The following is a 17,002-nucleotide window of genomic DNA, read 5'->3' on the forward strand; positions in this document are numbered from 1 at the left end:
TGCTCTGTCATCGCATACGCTAAATGTGTAGCTTGTGAACGCACCTATGGAGAAATTTGGCGTAAATTCTTCGGAATATTAAAATAGTACGTAAAACTAGCTACACATCTTCGCAGTGCGGGGAAACGACCGTGTCAAACATAGGGGCAGAGTGACTTGAGTCAAACAAGGTTAATAAACAAACGGATTTGTAACATTTGAGCCTCGCTGGGACAGGCAAATAATGAGAAGGAGTAAGTGGTTATTTCAAAACTAAAATCCCGACTGTCCCCATTCCCCGGCCTTTACTTTTCCCCGGACTCTGCGACTACTCTGTTAGCAAGTAGCGCGCGCTAGTTAGCCCGTCAGCGAAGCCACACAATATCTGCTAACTTCGTGCGCACTGAGAAAATGGTGAGTTGTTTTTAATTTGTATTATAGAGAACTATTATCTATAGTTAATGTGTTCGATATAACTAACTCCATGCACCCCACGTAATGAATGCCTTTTACTATGGCTAACTTTAGTTAAAACCGGTTTCGGTGTATTTGGCTAGCTAGGTAGCTAACGACGTTAGCGTTCCTACGTTAGTTACAGTAAACCATCTGCTGTAAATGTTGATTGTTTTGGCTAACGTTAGCTAGTTAGTCGTTTGACTAGCTGGTAGCTAGTTTAGGAAGTTGACAAGTAATCAACTCGGTTGTTTGCAATCCACATGTTAGCTAACAAACTAGCTAAAATCATTACCAGTGGCAGTGTCTTGCCATTCATGTATATTACATTTATTAACGTTAGCTAGCTAACGTTAACTAATTGCAGCCATAGTTGGCTAACTATATCATACTCACATCGACACAGGTCATTTTGAATTAACTAGCTACCTAACTACTAGCTAACGTTTGTGAATTTTTGTCGTTTTTAATATGCAACCAGCGCAAGCTAACGTTTAGTAATGTAATTCTACTTTACTTGGCAGATAGATGGGGAGCTAGTTAGCTATGTAAACCAACTCAACTAGAATTGTACCAACCAAGGTTTATTGTTGTCATTCATGCCTTTATATTGTCAAATTGGATCCCGAAGAACTTGCCAACAAGCAGCCTGTGATGAGGCTAAAAGAGATCCTTAAGTAAAAAAACAACAACAATCAAAGTGTGTGCAGCATGTTTCAACAGGAGTATCCCTTGTCTTTCAGGTCTTATGCAAGGTTGCATGGCACCCCATTTAGTGTGAGCTTGAACTAAGGACATTGACTTTCAGGCATTTTCGCTGTATTCAAAGAACGGGGAAGCAGCGCAATAGTTTCTCTTTGGCAACGTGCATAGTGGTTTGGCAGCCCTGTTGAGGGCCCAGTGATGTACTCACGCAATTCACTATGGAGTTATGTCAGATGTGTGTTCATGTCTTTGATGAAAAAGGTAAGTAGACATTCTCATTACCTCACGCCATCTAATTCGTTTGTTTTCTGACAAGGATGCCAAACTCTAATACTGTTTCTTCCCGCTTTGCAGCAATACGTTTCTTGAACCATGAAAACCACTTCTTTGTGGAGCAAATACAAATTAATGATTGTCATAAACAATCCCTCTCTGTGCCCCAGTTGAGCTAATCAACCATGCTGTTTTTTCATAAAGTTTCTGCCAGTATCTCAAGCTCATTATTTTCTCCAGTTAGCCACACAGCAAATGCCTTTGAGTATTTGTGTCCATTGTGTTTGTCTTCGTGACACTTTTCATCAAGCTTGATGCGTTGAGACCTGGCATTGTGTGAGCCTGAGGCACAGTGAAATCAAATTAAGTGTGCGTGCCTTGTCTGTCTGCAGGTGTACCTGTTGAATCCTCTGGAGAACCTGAGGAGCTACATCAATAATCGTCCGCCACTGGTCATCTTTATGGTCAGCGTCAGCGCCGTGGCCATCGCCTTCCTCACCATCGGCTACTTCTTCAAGATCAAGGAGATAAAATCCCCAGAGATGACTGAGGTAGGAGGGACACACCTCCCACTGGTAAATCAATGCTGATGCTATCATAGGAACATGTACAAAACCCATGCAGCAGGAGGTTTCTTGATTTCTGAAGTTGAACTATACATGGCTGTCATACATCAAAGTTATTAGTTCATTTAGCCAAGCTCATTTCATGAATTGTGATGTGATAGTCACAATTAACCTAACATACTATTGGTGATGATTATAAAAAAATAGTAAACAGCCATAAGCTGTGCTATTCAAGACCAGAGCCACATATGGATAGATGTATGGCTCAGTCTCCTCCCCTTCTTCTCCAGGACTGGAACATCTTCCTGCTGCGCTTCAACGAGATTGACTTCTGCGTATCAGAGAATGAGACGCTCAAGCACAGCCTGAACGAGTCAACCACGCCCGAAAGCACGGTGACCAGCGGCCAGGCGCGCTCCAGCACGCAGGCCCCGCTGCTTCTGGAGGACCCGGGCCCAATCAATATCTCTGTGCCCATCACCCTTACCCTGGACCCACTGAGGCCTTTTGGGGGCTACTCGCGTAACATCACCCACCTCTACGCCACCGTGCTGGTGGGACAGGTCGGCCTGGCTGGTGAGTCCACTTGCGTCTTCAGTCCCTACTTCCTCCACATGTTACAGGGTCTATGTGTATTAATCCTTTTCACACTATCGTGCCGAACTGCTCAAATGTTTTCTTTCACATTGTCCTTTTCAGCACAGGTCCAGCAACTATGGTGGATGCAAAGTCTAAAAAAGCTCCTTTGTGTTGAAGTGTGTTATTTGACAGTCCAAGCCAATACATTATTATTTTAGTTGTGTGTTCGCTTCACCTGCAGGTGGATGCAGGAAAGCGGTGGCTTTATGACTGTAAGTAGCCATCCTTTGTGTAAGCATTTGTTTTGTGTTTTTGTCACAACTTCTCAGGACTCTGGGTGTTGCTGTTAGCCAGTTCTTTGGTGGTTCAGTCAATCCTTTATCGATCGGTTTTGAGTTACCACTTTTCACGGGGAGCTTAAAGAGTGGCTCAGTGGAAGTGAACAGTGAAGCATTGTATAGTCAATCAGTCGCTAGTAGTCCGGATACTCCTCCCAGTCTGTCCCGTGGTAGGGAGCAGAACAAAGTGCCGTCGGCCTCTGTTGCTAGGGAGTGCGGTTCAGGCCCAGACTGAAGAGGTATTGATGTATTGTTTTCCGTTTTTTTTAGCATTTAGCGGCTCAACTGAAACAATAGTCCCTTGTCAACATAAGGATTATTAGAAATCAATGCCAAATGCCTTCTCTGTGCATGTCACCTGCAGGCCAGGCTTTGCATGGGCATAGCAGGCCAGTCTCAAAGCTGTCTGACTGTTTGAGTATGTATGTTTGCAGTCCAGGGTTTTCTGGATCAAAAGGGGCTTAGGGGGTGGTAGGAGGCGTGGCATCATTTTAAAGGCCATCATCTTGGCGGTGTAGAGACATTATTGAATTCAAGCCAATTTCCTGCAATTCTACAAATTTCTCCATGAAGTTGAGAAAATTCTTTTCAGATTTAAAGCTTATTTCATGCTATTCTACATAGTCTGCCATTGAGCTGATAGAATTTTGCAGTTTTTAAAGCAAATATCCTAAAATTCTATGCGTTTTGCCATGGCAAGTACTGTTCTTTTCTCTCAAACATAATAATAAAATCAATACTGCTAAATCCATTGTTTTTGGAATTTTTAATTATCCCTGACTTTTATCTAGGTAGTTAGTTCTCAAATATGATATTATAAAAAAAAATATATAGGTCCATTGTCTTTTCTACATACTTGAAATCTGATTTAAGTAGTTTACATTGTGTTTTTCCATCCGAATAGTTTTTTTGGCCGCCCAAAGATTTCAATGTCAGAAAAATCCATGCAGTCAGTGTGTGTTTCCCCCCCAAAATACAACTTTACATGTGAATTGAATGACATATACAGTGAGGGAAAAAAGTATTTGAGCCCCTGCTGATTTTGTACGTTTGCCCACTGACAAAGAAATGATCAGTCTATAATTTTAATGGTAGGTTTATTTGAACAGTGAGAGACAGAATAACAACAAGAAAATCCAGAAAAACGCATGTCAAAAATGTTATAAATTGATTTGCATTTTAATGAGGGAAATAAGTATTTGACCCCCTCTCAATCAGAAAGATTTCTGGCTCCCAGGTGTCTTTTATACAGGTAACGAGCTGAGATTAGGAGCACACTCTTAAAGGGAATGCTCCTAATCTCAGTTTGTTACCTGTATAATAGACACCTGTCCACAGAAGCAATCAATCAATCAGATTCCAAACTCTCCACCATGGCCAAGACCAAAGAGCTCTCCAAGGATGTCAGGGACAAGATTGTAGACCTACACAAGGCTGGAATGGGCTACAAGACCATCGCCAAGCAGCTTAGTGAGAAGGTGACAACAGTTGGTGCGATTATTCGCAAATGGAAGAAACACAAAAGACTGTCAATCTCCCTCGGCCTAGGGCTCCATGCAAGATCTCACCTCGTGGAGTTGCAATGATCATGAGAACGGTGAGGAATCAGCCCAGAACTACACGGGAGGATCTTGTCAATGATCTCAAGGCAGCTGGGACCATAGTCACCAAGAAAACAATTGGTAACACACTACGCCGTGAAGGACTGAAATCCTGCAGCGCCCGCAAGGTCCCCCTGCTCAAGAAAGCACACATACAGGCCCGTCTGAAGTTTGCCAATGAACATCTGAATGATTCAGAGGAGAACTGGGTGAAAGTGTTGTGGTCAGATGAGACCAAAATCGAGCTCTTTGGCATCAACTCAACTCGCCGTGTTTGGAGGAGGAGGAATGCTGCCTATGACCCCAAGAACACCATCCCCACCGTCAAACATGGAGGTGGAAACATTATGCTTTGGGGGTGTTTTTCTGCTAAGGGGACAGGACAACTTCACCGCGTCAAAGGGACGATGGACAGGGCCATGTACCATCAAATCTTGGGTGAGAACCTCCTTCCCTCAGCCAGGGCATTGAAAATGGGTCGTGGATGGGTATTCCAGCATGACAATGACCCAGAACACACGGCCAAGGCAACAAAGGAGTGGCTCAAGAAGAAGCACATTAAGGTGCTGGAGTGGCCTAGCCAGTCTCCAGACCTTAATCCCATAGAAAATCTGTGGAGGGAGCTTAATGACTTGGAGAAGATCTGCAAAGAGGAGTGGGACAAAATCCCTCCTGAGATGTGTGCAAACCTGGTGGCCAACTACAAGAAACATCTGACCTCTGTGATTGCCAACAAGGGTTTTGCAACCAAGTACTAAGTCATGTTTTACAGAGGGGTCAAATACTTATTTCCCTCATTAAAATGCAAATAAATTCATAAAATGTTTGACATGCGTTTTTCTTGATTTTTTTGTTGTTATTCTGTCTCTTACTGTTCAAATAAACCTACTATTAAAAGTATAGACTGATCATGTCTTTGTCAGTGGGCAAACTTACAAAATCAGCAGGGGATCAAATACTTTTTACCCTCACTGTATTGATGGAGGGTAATATGGGCTGTTGCAGGACACATGTTAAGTCATATTCCTTACAGTGGAGCTCATGTCACCTGCTCAATCTTTACATGTCCAGGGGCCAACCGTGATGCTGTTTTACCTGTCGGAGTACTTACAAGCAATGTTTCCGCACAAAAAATTAGGTACTGAGCAAATATCAGGTCTGCTGAGCGCAAACTTGAACGTTGTGAAAATTCTGTGCAACGCATTTACTGTGAACACTGAGGCTGTACCCGTTTTAAGTGGCTAAGTAGGCTACTTTGGCTATTTAGTCATAATGTAGGCCTACCAGAGCAGCCTTCCATCTAAAACAATGGAGAAAAATGCATCTCGTAACATTTTAACATGGAAATAGCTTACAGTAGCAGCGTATCTGTGGTGTTCAATGCTTACATTCCATGAGACTTAAAAAAAAAAAAAAAACATGCAGGGCTTGACATTAACCTGTGTATGCACTTGTACTTCAGACAAGGTGTTGACTGAAAATGTTGTGTTTGATGCAAGAAACCACTTTACAAAATAAAATGTATTATTATTCCCATACAATTATTACAGACAATCAGACAAATTATTCTACGCTCTGCCTATTGGCTACTTAGCTTATTCAAGACCGTCTCAAAATACAACACTTCCACTTTAAGACATAAAAAAGCTCTTTACCTGACTTGCTTTTCAAAGATGGCTAGAAATGCACACATATTGTGCTCTTGTTGGAAGCAACCACTCCCCATTGTTGACTAGAAATTAGCTATAACTGGGCTAATAACTCACTAACTAGCAAAGAATATGAACAAATGTGCACACGTGGCTACATGCAGCTCTCACTTTGAGCTCAAAACAAGCGCATCTACTCAGACCGCTCATACTGTAGCCTAAACACAGTCCAGTTCAAAGTGAATGGCACAGATCCATATATGGCAATGGCTATTTGCATATAGGCCTACTGCAGCTCTGATTGGTTATGGTGATTCAATCTGTGTAGAGTATGGGCCTGAGTCGTGCCTGTCAATGCAATAGTATCCTACTTCAATGCGCACTGCCTACAAGAAAATCTCTTGCACAGTTAGTTTTGCATACTAAATCTTGCATAGTTTGTTTTTGTTTTGGTATATTACATTGAAAGTGGCTAATATTGCGTTGATTCGATCACAATTCCCACAGTAGAGCGAAACATTGATAGTGTTAACTAAAGGGGAACCTGGTATTAAGTTGAGTGAAGTTCAATCTCGTGATTCTCTGCACGGGCTCATATTTCTTCTGCGCGGCAGTCCGAGGGGAGCTGCGCGCACGCAGCTTAGAGGGAATATTGCTTACGTGTGTGTCCTCAAAGGCAGGGACGCCCACGAGGAGATGAACATCACCTTCACGCTGCCAGCGTCATGGAATTCTGATGAGTGCGTGCTGCACGGCCACTGTGAGCAAGTGGTGTTTAGCACCTGTATGACCATCACTGCTGCCAGCAACGTCTTCCCTGTCACAGTGTGAGTGCCACTATACCCCTGAATTGTGATGCATCCATATACTAAATTATCTTTGTATTTCATGACTAGGCCCGGTATTTGAAAGTCAATGTTGGACTATCATTTAGGCAATCTTGTAATATGTATAGTGAAATAGTACAAATATTTGACATTGGAATAAAACTGATCATCAGTCAATTGCTCATGACAGTGAATAACCTCACATCAGTAACACTGTGACAACTAAGTGCACACTGTTCGTAGAATATCAGTCGTCCTATGGTACAAGGGGACATTTGTATTTTGTATTAAATTAACGTTTTATCAAACTGAATACTAAGCTTTGGTGTGAAACGTCATGGTCCAAACAGAATAGTCTTAACACAGAACCCAGAGATTTTTCATGACCACGTCACCTGACCATAACAAAATAGAATGGAACAGGGCAAGGTATTAAAGTGTATTAAATGTTGCCTTCCAGGCAGCCGCCCCACTGTGTCCCAGAGACGTACACCAACGCCACGTCCTGGTACAAGATCTTCACCACGGCCCGCGACTCAGACACCAAGTACACGCAGGACTACAACCCTTTCTGGTGTTACAAAGGAGCAATCGGGAAGGTGTACCACACCCTCAACCCCAAGCTGACCGTCATTGTGCCAGACGTGAGTCAGCAGCCACTGTCTGCAGCAGTGGTATTTTATGTCCGACTCCCTAATGGAATCGTATCCTCTATATAGTGCACAGCTTTTAACCAGTGCCCTATGGGTGCCATTTCAGACGCAGACTGTGTCTGTGGATGATCTTGCTGAGGGTTTAGACAGAACTTTTGAGAGTAAAGTCTTATACACTACTTGGCCAAAAGTATGCTTGTCGAACATCTCATTCCAAAATCATGGCATTAATATGGAGTTGGTCCCCCCCTTTGCTGCTATAACAATCTCCACTCTTCTGGGAAGGCTTTCCACTAGATGTTGGAACATTGCTGCAGGGACTTCCTTCCATTCAGCCACGAACATTAGTGAGGTCGGGCACTGATGTTGGGCAATTACGTTACGTGCCCTAATGCATAGTGCCAACTGTAACGTTTGGTGGAGGAGGAATAATGGTCTGGGGCTGTTTTTTCATGGTTCGGCTAGGCCACTTAGTTCCTGTGAAGGGAAATCTTAACGCTACAGCATACAATGACATTCTAGACAGACTTTGTGGCAACAGTTTGGGGAAGGCCCTTTCCTGTTTCAGCATGACAATGCCCCCGTGCAAAAAGCAAGGTCCATACAGAAATGTTTTGTCGAGATCGGTGTGGAAGAACTTGACTGGCCTGCACAGAGCCCTGACCTCAATCCCATCGAACACCTTTGGGATGAATTGGAACGCTGACTGTGAGCCAGGCCTAATTGCCCAACATCAGTGCCCGACCTCACTAAAGCTCTTGTAGCTGAATGGACGCAAGTCCCTGTTATAGCAGCAAAGGGGGGACCAACTCCATATTAATGCCCATGATTTTGGAATGAAATGTTCGAGCAGGTGTCCACATACTTTTGTGTACTAATGTATGTAATCAAAATGAGTCCTTTAAGAAGAAGAAAAGTACTGTTTTTGGTACACACCTTGGACATAAGCTCTTGTCTAGTTTAATTATGTGTAACTTCATATATCATGAATGAGTGATTTTTATCTTCCTTGTGTGTTCTCTCCAATTCAATTCTATAATGCATTCATAATATCAACTGTAAATCTAAATCCCCAAGTGAGCATTAGCTAATATGTTCTAAATGACTAAAGATTGTGCTTCTGCAATATTGCTCTATTTGCAATTAAATTACATTTGACTTTAACCAGATGTATCCTAGGGGACCAGTAGCATTATTCAATTACCAACCAGTTTTCCTAAAACATATTTATATTTGAAGTGACAGGAACAATAAATGGGTTTTGCTATTAGAGGAAATAGCCAGTTTCCAAGTACAGTATACAGTATGTCGTCCTTCATGAGAGAGTTTACCTGTCGCTGAGGCTATTTCTCTCTCTTTGTAGGACGACCGCTCACTTATCAACCTGCACCTAATGCACACCAGCTACTTCCTCTTTGTGATGGTCATCACCATGTTCTGTTATGCTGTCATCAAGGGCCGGCCAGGGAAAGTACGGACAACCACCAACCCCGACTTCTGCCCTGAAAAGGTAGGTGTAAGGTGAAGTTGCCCTTAGACACTGATCTTGGGTCAGTTTATACATTTCCCCCACTAACAGAGCAATAATACACAGCACAACACAGCTAGTCACCTTTTTATATCGCATTAGACAGTGTGAAAAGATATTGCCAAGATGAGTCTCTGGGGTAAAACTGTCATTTTGTTAATAAAACCAAAAAATGCCGACCCTTCTACCTCCCGAGGGAGTTTTCAGCTGTTATCGTGACTGTTGTATACATTGCACCTCAGGACAAGAAAAATAACAAGCTGGCACTTAACGAACTGTACAAGGCTATAAACAAGCAAGAAAACCTACATCGAGGCTGCTTTTCTGGTTGTCGGCGATTTTTATTTAGTGTCACTAGGACACGTGATGCCCAATTTTCATCAACACGTCTCCAATGCCCCTAGGGGCGATAAAGTCCTACACCACTGTTATTCTACCCACAAGCAAGCTTACAAGGCCCGCCCTTGTCCGCCATTCGGCAAATCAGATAATGACTCCGTACTGTTTACAAGCAGAAATTCAGACAGGAAGTACCCGTGACTCGCTCTGAGAAATGGTCACCAGAATCTGAGATTATGCTGCTTTGCTAGCACTGATTGGAATATGTTTAGAGACTCCACCGATAACATTGACGAGCTAACTACCGTCACCTGCTTCATTCGAAAATGTATCAGCGACATTGTCCCCACGGTGAGGGATCGCTGCTTCTCCAATCAAAAGCCCTGTATTAACACTGAGGTTGGCGCTAAAGGACCGGGCTACCGCACACAGAGCTATCGTAGACAATCCTGAGGCAACAGTGGAGGACAGGAATAAGTACAAGAAGTCCCGCTATGACCTCCGCAGAGTCATCAAACGAGCAAAAGGACAATATAGGAATAAGGTTGAATCATATTACACAGGCTCCTACGCCCGCCGCATGTGGCAGGGGCTACAGTCCATTACGGATTACAAAGGAAGTGATCTGCCCAAATATACCTCTCTACCAGACGAACTTAATGCATTTTATGCACACTTTGACAACACCGACATCGTGCCGGGTGTGAGGGCAGTAACCGACCGAGAGGATTGGGGGATCTCGCTCTCCAAGGCCGATGTGAGAAAGGTCTTTAATCAGGTCAACACACGCAAGGCCACAGGGCCCGATTCCAGGGCGTGTTCGCAGAGCATGCGCAAAACAGCTGGCAGGCATATTCACTGTCATTTTCAACCTCTCCTTGTCCCAGTCTGTAATCCCCACATGTTTTAAGATTCCTGTCCCCAATAACTCTAATGCTTCATGCCATAATGACTACTGTCCTGTAGCACTCACTTCTGTAATCATGAAGTGCTTTGAGAGGCTGGTTATGGCACACATTAACTCCACCATCCCAGACACCCCACTCCAATTTGCATACCGCCCCAACAGATCCATAGATGAAGCAATCTCAATTGCTCTCCACACTGTCCTCACCCACCTAGATAAGAGGAATACCTATGAGAATGCTGTTCATTGACTACAGCTCAGCGTTCAACGCCATTGTCCCCTCCAAGCTCGTCACCATGCTTAGGACTGGGTCTGAACACCTCTCTCTGCAACTGGATCCTGGACTTCCTGACGGGCCATCCCCAGGTGGTGAGGGTAGGCAACATCACCTCCATCAGGCTGACCCACAACACTGGGGACCCACATGGGTGTGTGCTTAGTCCCCTCCTGTACTCCCTGTTCACCCACGACTGCATGGCCACGCACAACTCCAACACCATCATCAAGTTTGCTGACGACATGACGGTGGTAGGCCTGATCACCGGCGATGATGAGTCAGCCTATAGGGAGGAGGTCAGTGACCTGGTAGTGTGGTGCCAGAACAACAACCTCTCCCTCAACGTCAGTAAGACCAAGGAGCTGATCGTGGACTACAAGAAAGGGGGGGGAGCACACCCCCATCAACATCGACGGAGCTTCAAGTTCCTCAGTGTCCAAAAGACATAAAATGGTCCAAACACACGCGCACAGTCATGAAGAAGGCTCGACAGCGCCTCTTCCCCCTCAGGAGGTTGAAAAAATTTGGCATGGGCCCTCAAATCCTCAAAGTTATTCAGCTGTACCATTGAGAGCATTTTGACTGGCTGCATCAGTGCCTGGTTTGGCAATAGCACCGCCCTCGATCGCATGGCGCTACAGAGGGTGGTGCGGACAGCTCATTACATCACTGGGGCCCAGCTCCCTGCCATCCAGGACATCTCTATCAGGCAGTGTGGTAGGAAGGCCCGGAAAATCGTTAGACTCCAAGCACCCAAGCCATAGACTATTCTCTCTGCTTCCGCACGGCAAGCGGTACCGGTGCATCAAGTCTGGCACCAACAGGCTCTCAGCTTCTATCCCCCAAGCAATAAGACTGATAAATAGCTAACGAAATAGCTACACAGACTAACCTTGTATCCTTATTGACCTTTTATTTTTACACTGACTCTATGCACACTCACACATACTCAGTCCATCATCTGCTCACTCACACATAATATACACACTCTACACACACACACCCACTCACATACAAGCTGCTGCTACTCTGTTTATCTTACATCCTGTTGCCTACTCACCCCTATACATATCTATCTCCATCACTCCAGTATCCCTGCACATTGTAAATATTGTATTGGAACTGACCCTATATGTTTGCTTGCTTGCTTACTTATTGTGTTTTTCATATTTCTTCTTATTTCTCTTGAGTTTTGAGTTTGCAAGAAAGGCATTTCACTGTACTTGTGCATGTGACATTAAAACTTGAAACGGAAACTTGAAAATTAAACACTGAGATTTCCAGGTGTCTGATTACAGTATCTATGACAGAGCATTCCTGAAATGCCTGAGTACTACGAAAATCTGGTTGCGCCTGTTTTACAGTTGACTCTGCTCATTAGGGAATTCCCACGACACTGTTATTCAGCATAACATCCCTGGGGTCCTCATTTGTACGCTGTGACGGTCTAGTCGGTTAGAGGGATGATTCTGCAGCGGCATTAATTTCTTTTTTCTCTCCTCTCAGGTGGCCTTGTCAGAGGGGTAAGAAGAACTCTAGGATCGCCGTCAGAACTGAAATATAGCCGAGGAGGAAGTAGAAGAAAATATGACCAGTTGCCTACTGAACCCTGAAAATAATACTGGGGTGTAAAGCTCTGTGAATGCATTTCTCTGCAATGTTGGGTCACTCCAACCAAAGACATATAAGTGCCTGTATCTACTGTGTAAATATGTGTAGGAACTCTTGATTTCAGTACAGAAACAGTTTGCCTGAGCCCCCCGTGCCGTTGGTGACAAAATTCCAAAATGCAATATCAGCAAAGCTAGAAGTCCTGATGTGAAATTGACTGAATGGGAACTGCACTTCCACATTGTCACCAGTCTTTGTCCCATTTTCGTCCCACATTGGACCCTCACATAATCCAGTCAGGGTAATACAAGTTCCTGTGTCTCTTCATGTGTGTATGGTGAAAGCCTTTGATTTCCTCGAGACAACGGGCCGTTGTTACACTGAAATATGATTTCGCTGCCTTTCTCTTCCCCTTCAGTGTCTTCATCATTCACTTGTGTGTTCTTGAGTGGTTTATCCTTGCTTGCATTCTGAAAGTCCTGTAATGGTGGGTGGGTGGAAGGCCGGCTTATTTGCCCCAGAAGGGTTTTAGGCCACAAGCCTTTTATAGCACCTGGAAGGTCCATTTTAACTGACAAGAGGCCCGGCTATGTCAAGTGGACCTCAATCTTCCTCCTTTTACAACCATAGTTTTCCTTTACTCCTATGTTATTCCAATAAGTTGAGCTTGTTGCTTCAAATCAAGTTTTGTGATGCTTCTGACATCTTGTCATGCATAGCAGAAAGAATGCTATTTTTCCTTGAATTTAGTGTATGCTGATGACTGGTAGGCCCTTGAGTAATTGAAAGTTGGGATGCATGTTAATAATTGCTTGTGCTCTATTTTAAGAACTATGTTTGTTTTAATGTAGGTTCCGGGGATGGAAAAGTGTGTAATTGTGGAATGATTTACTGTATATGATATAAAGCGCTTCACTGGCAACGATTCATCTATTTTGATTCCCCTCTGTATTTAAAATTATTTCAATTTGTTCCATTATTGATATACTTAATGAATGTAAAAGCAACACAATCAATTTACAGCAGCGAACCAGCATTACAACTATGATAATTAAATGTAAAACAATTCATTCCAAACTATTTGAAATGTGATGTACCTTTTTTTATTTAGATTTTTGTTTTGTCAATGAGCCTTTACCCCAAACTTTAATTTCCAGTTTTGACAGAACAGTATTCTCATTATATTGTTTTTCTTGTTGCAATTACTTCCTTTTTTAAATTGCGTATTTTTCATCTGTCAATTAATTTCTCAAAAGACATCCTAGCTTGTAGCTTTGTTTTATTTGCAGATGATTGAATTGATCCCTTATCATTTTGAGAATTGGTTTTCGAGTTTCATTTTCAATGGGTTTTAAGGGTGCTGTCATATCAACTTGGTTTTCCTACAGTAGCTAACTGAGTGTGGCATACAATACATGCTTCCCCCCTCCATAGCACTGCATAATTCCACTGATATCTCCTGTATCTTGTTAGTTCTGAAGTTCATGTTAAGGTTGAGACTATGCAGCTGTAGGTGGGTGCATCCATATCCTTTTTGTCTAGTGTTTTCAGTCAGGGCTGAATATATTGCATTATAGATACATTGTAGTGTGTCACTTCATAAGTAGAGAGTAAAGACTGTCCTGGGTTGATGGGTGACAAAGCATTGAGTTGTCAGCCCAGCAACCATTCATTGTAATGCTATGATTGTCATTTTCTTCCCTGTGGAAAATGCCTGGCCATTTTAAAGATTGCCTTAATATTACTTTGTTGTTTTTGTCCTCAAAGTAGATGGATTGATGTCTGTCTGTTTTGTTTTCAGTTCATGCTCATCATACCCTGTCATTCAGAATTATCATCTCCATAGGCGTCACATCAGGCTTAGCTTGCCAAAGGTGTCTCTGGGTTTCGTCACCCCCTGTATGTAGTATAATTGACCACACGATCACCAACATTTGTATGATGGTACAGGAGGTATGTTAGAAATGAATTTGACCTAACTCTCACACCACAGGATATTTATGTGTTCTCACCCTGACCTTATGTTATGACATCCATCCCCCAATACTGTGCATGGCAAACATTTGACCTTTGTTTTCCTTCCATTCTTATAGCAGCACATTGTGCCTTTTGCACTAACCTGCTGCACCATCACAGTACATAGCTCCTCTGTTTTAAATGTGAATACAAGGGGTCAAAGGTGACGATGACCAAAACTTTTCTCCAGTGCAACTGCTGTAAATTATTTGAGTTGAAATAAACTTGTCATCTGTTGAGAAAATGTTTGTTCACGTTCACATTTTTCCTCTCTATCCCAACATGTTCTATGTCTCTTCACCTTAGCATCCTACCTACAGTTAACTGACGATATATGCCATCTTAAACTACAGCTCAACAATTGGGACGGTATCTATGTAATAAGGTAAATAACATTCAGCTTGAATTTCAACCATTACCACAAATGGTCCTACCACAATAACATTGGCATGTCATAATCTATGTGAATCTCAAATTAAAGTCAGACATTTGTTTCAGTCATTACATATTTTGTCCTTCACAACATTCATCACCATCAACTATATTATCATCCTGTCTTTAATGAAGCCTCCCACATTTTCCACCCTAAGGAATTTCTCATGTTTTCTATCCATGCGCCCTCACAACTAATTTTATTGTTTCTTTCAGTGTAGGTGACCTATAAAAACTACTGAATACCATGCATTAGCAATGGCTGGTTCCATTCCAGTTTGCAACCTGCTTTTCTGTGAAGAAAGATTCATTTTATTGCTGGTACTGAAATGGCAGTGATGGTTCTGGTGACGTCTATCTTATTAAACGGAAATTGACAGAAGACAGACCGCCTCCTGGGCTGTTGTTCAGATCATATTGATCTCCCTCTCATGTGGCTCAGTAATTGTATTTGTGGATGGTTTACTCCAACTCAAAACACTCCAACTCAAAACACAAGTATGATGCCATTGCAATTCTTTCACTTGTCTTGTTGCATGATTGAAATATTAACAACCGCTGCTCCGTTTGTATGATGATTGACAATCCCTTTGTTTCTGTACTGTTTGTAAAATAGGCGTATGCTTTGCTGAATAAAATCAAAGATGGACTACTGATGAATATGTTCTACTGTCAAATTCAATTGATACTTGGTGACCATGGCACTCAACCCATCTTTTTATGACCCTGGTGAAGGACACTGGCACATCTGGGACTTATTCAAGAGGGTGCAACGCTACAGAACGTTTAGATAGAACTGTATTGAGAAGTACAGACCACTCTAATGCAGAAAAGCGGATAATGTCAGCTCTATACACATTTCTATATGGAACATTCTGGGTAGTGCACCCCACTAAACAGGCCCCTGTTTTATGGCTAGAATCTAACCCCACCATGGCTACATTGGATATCATCCGAAAAGTAGTAGGTACCATAATGATAAGACTTACAATAAACAACACCAACAAGTTGTTTTCTTAAGTATAGTAATCACATTTTCTACCACAAATTGCTTGGTTTTCTGGTATCTGGACTACAAGAGTTCGAGAAGGAAATGGGAGATTATCCTTAATACAAATCAAAGCTTTTCAGGTTGCCTTGAAGCGAAGCTAGGCGTTTCAAAATGGCTGGAGGGGAAAATAAATTACATGGGGCACTTTGAGCCTGGCCATCTGTTTGTTGCTAATTCTATTTGTTGTCAATAATGGATTCCCTGACTGCCAGAGGCCCTTAACCTGGAGAATATGATTCTGACCTTTCAGATGGATTTCTGGGCCCTTCTCTAACAGATAGGGGGGAGGGAAGTCAAGGCAACATCTATGCATATCTCTCCTTCATCAGACCAGTTGTGAAGGCTACATATACACAGAACAAAGCCCTAGTATCCCTTTCCAGAGATGGAGTCTAGATATCATTGTCTTGGTTTTGAGACCACATAAATGAGGTCTGGGTCTCAGATGGTGGCTTCCCACTCCCTCCGTTCGCTACATTGGTGTCAGAAGTGGGATGTCGCAACGGTGGCCATCGGAGAGGCATGTCCACGTGAAGGACTTACTGAAGGAAGTGAGTAATATAATAACCCTAACTCAACATCTAGTGACCTTGTCAAATTGGTGTAATGGTTAAGGTGTTGACTTGACAGTTAATGGACCTGGGTTTGAGTCCTGGTTGATGGAATTTAAATACTTTTTTTATTTATTTTTATTTTTTGTTGTTGTTAATAGAATTGAATATTTTTGACATTTGCTTATATACAAACACCTACAAATGCCCAGACTAGGAATTGTTGAACATTTTGACTTTCGATTTTGTATCGCGGATGAGAATATTTCGGCCTCAAAAGATGATATGCGTTGCTGATGTAGGTTGATCCAATCAATCACGCTTTCATTCAATTGCCTTTCTTCTCCTCTAGCCCGTATGGTAGGTGACTTTTGCTTTTGCTAGTTTACATAATACAGACACATTTATTTTCAATGATGTTACCTAACATTTCAAATTAGTTCATTTGACTCAAATATGATATATTTGTTAGTTTAAAAATTGTTTTCTTGAATCATCATTCATGATTAATTCAGTTTGTTTACAAACGTTCATGAATGGTGTAGCCTAGCACGCGGAAAACATTTTTAGGCCTACATTGAAAGTGATTCTATCCTAAAAGGCTACAGAAATTGTCCTTTCATTCGCTCTGTTAGTATTCTTGGTATTTTATTAGGATCCCCATTAG

General features: G+C 42.5%; 1 protein-coding gene across 2 annotated transcripts; it reads left to right on the forward strand.

The window, feature by feature from the left end:
* The first annotated feature begins 23 nt into the window (after nucleotides 1-23).
* Nucleotides 24-15,393, forward strand: tmem248 (transmembrane protein 248). 2 transcript variants are annotated; one of them, XM_041893731.1, is made up of 8 exons: nucleotides 24-393; nucleotides 1,176-1,398; nucleotides 1,803-1,961; nucleotides 2,267-2,552; nucleotides 6,820-6,970; nucleotides 7,431-7,614; nucleotides 8,987-9,133; nucleotides 12,181-15,393. In XM_041893731.1, the coding sequence occupies exons 2-8, from the start codon at nucleotides 1,336-1,338 to the stop codon at nucleotides 12,199-12,201; spliced, it is 1,011 nt and encodes a 336-aa protein (XP_041749665.1). In that variant the 5' UTR covers nucleotides 24-393; nucleotides 1,176-1,335; the 3' UTR covers nucleotides 12,202-15,393. The 2 variants fall into 2 exon arrangements, with proteins under 2 accessions (XP_041749665.1, XP_041749666.1); XM_041893732.1 differs by lacking the exon at nucleotides 1,176-1,398.
* Nucleotides 15,394-17,002: the final 1,609 nt, after the last annotated feature.

The sequence above is a fragment of the Coregonus clupeaformis genome, chromosome 13 (assembly GCF_020615455.1).
Source record: "Coregonus clupeaformis isolate EN_2021a chromosome 13, ASM2061545v1, whole genome shotgun sequence".
NCBI classification, from domain to species: domain Eukaryota; kingdom Metazoa; phylum Chordata; class Actinopteri; order Salmoniformes; family Salmonidae; genus Coregonus; species Coregonus clupeaformis.

Bases quoted from the DNA above. Each gene is read 5' to 3' on its own strand.
- tmem248 (XM_041893731.1), top strand. From the start codon at position 1,336: ATGTACTCACGCAATTCACTATGGAGTTATGTCAGATGTGTGTTCATG. The intron at 6,971-7,430 runs GTGAGTGCCACT...GTTGCCTTCCAG, and splicing joins AACGTCTTCCCTGTCACAGT to GCAGCCGCCCCACTGTGTCC. The intron at 9,134-12,180 runs GTAGGTGTAAGG...CTCTCCTCTCAG, and splicing joins CCGACTTCTGCCCTGAAAAG to GTGGCCTTGTCAGAGGGGTA.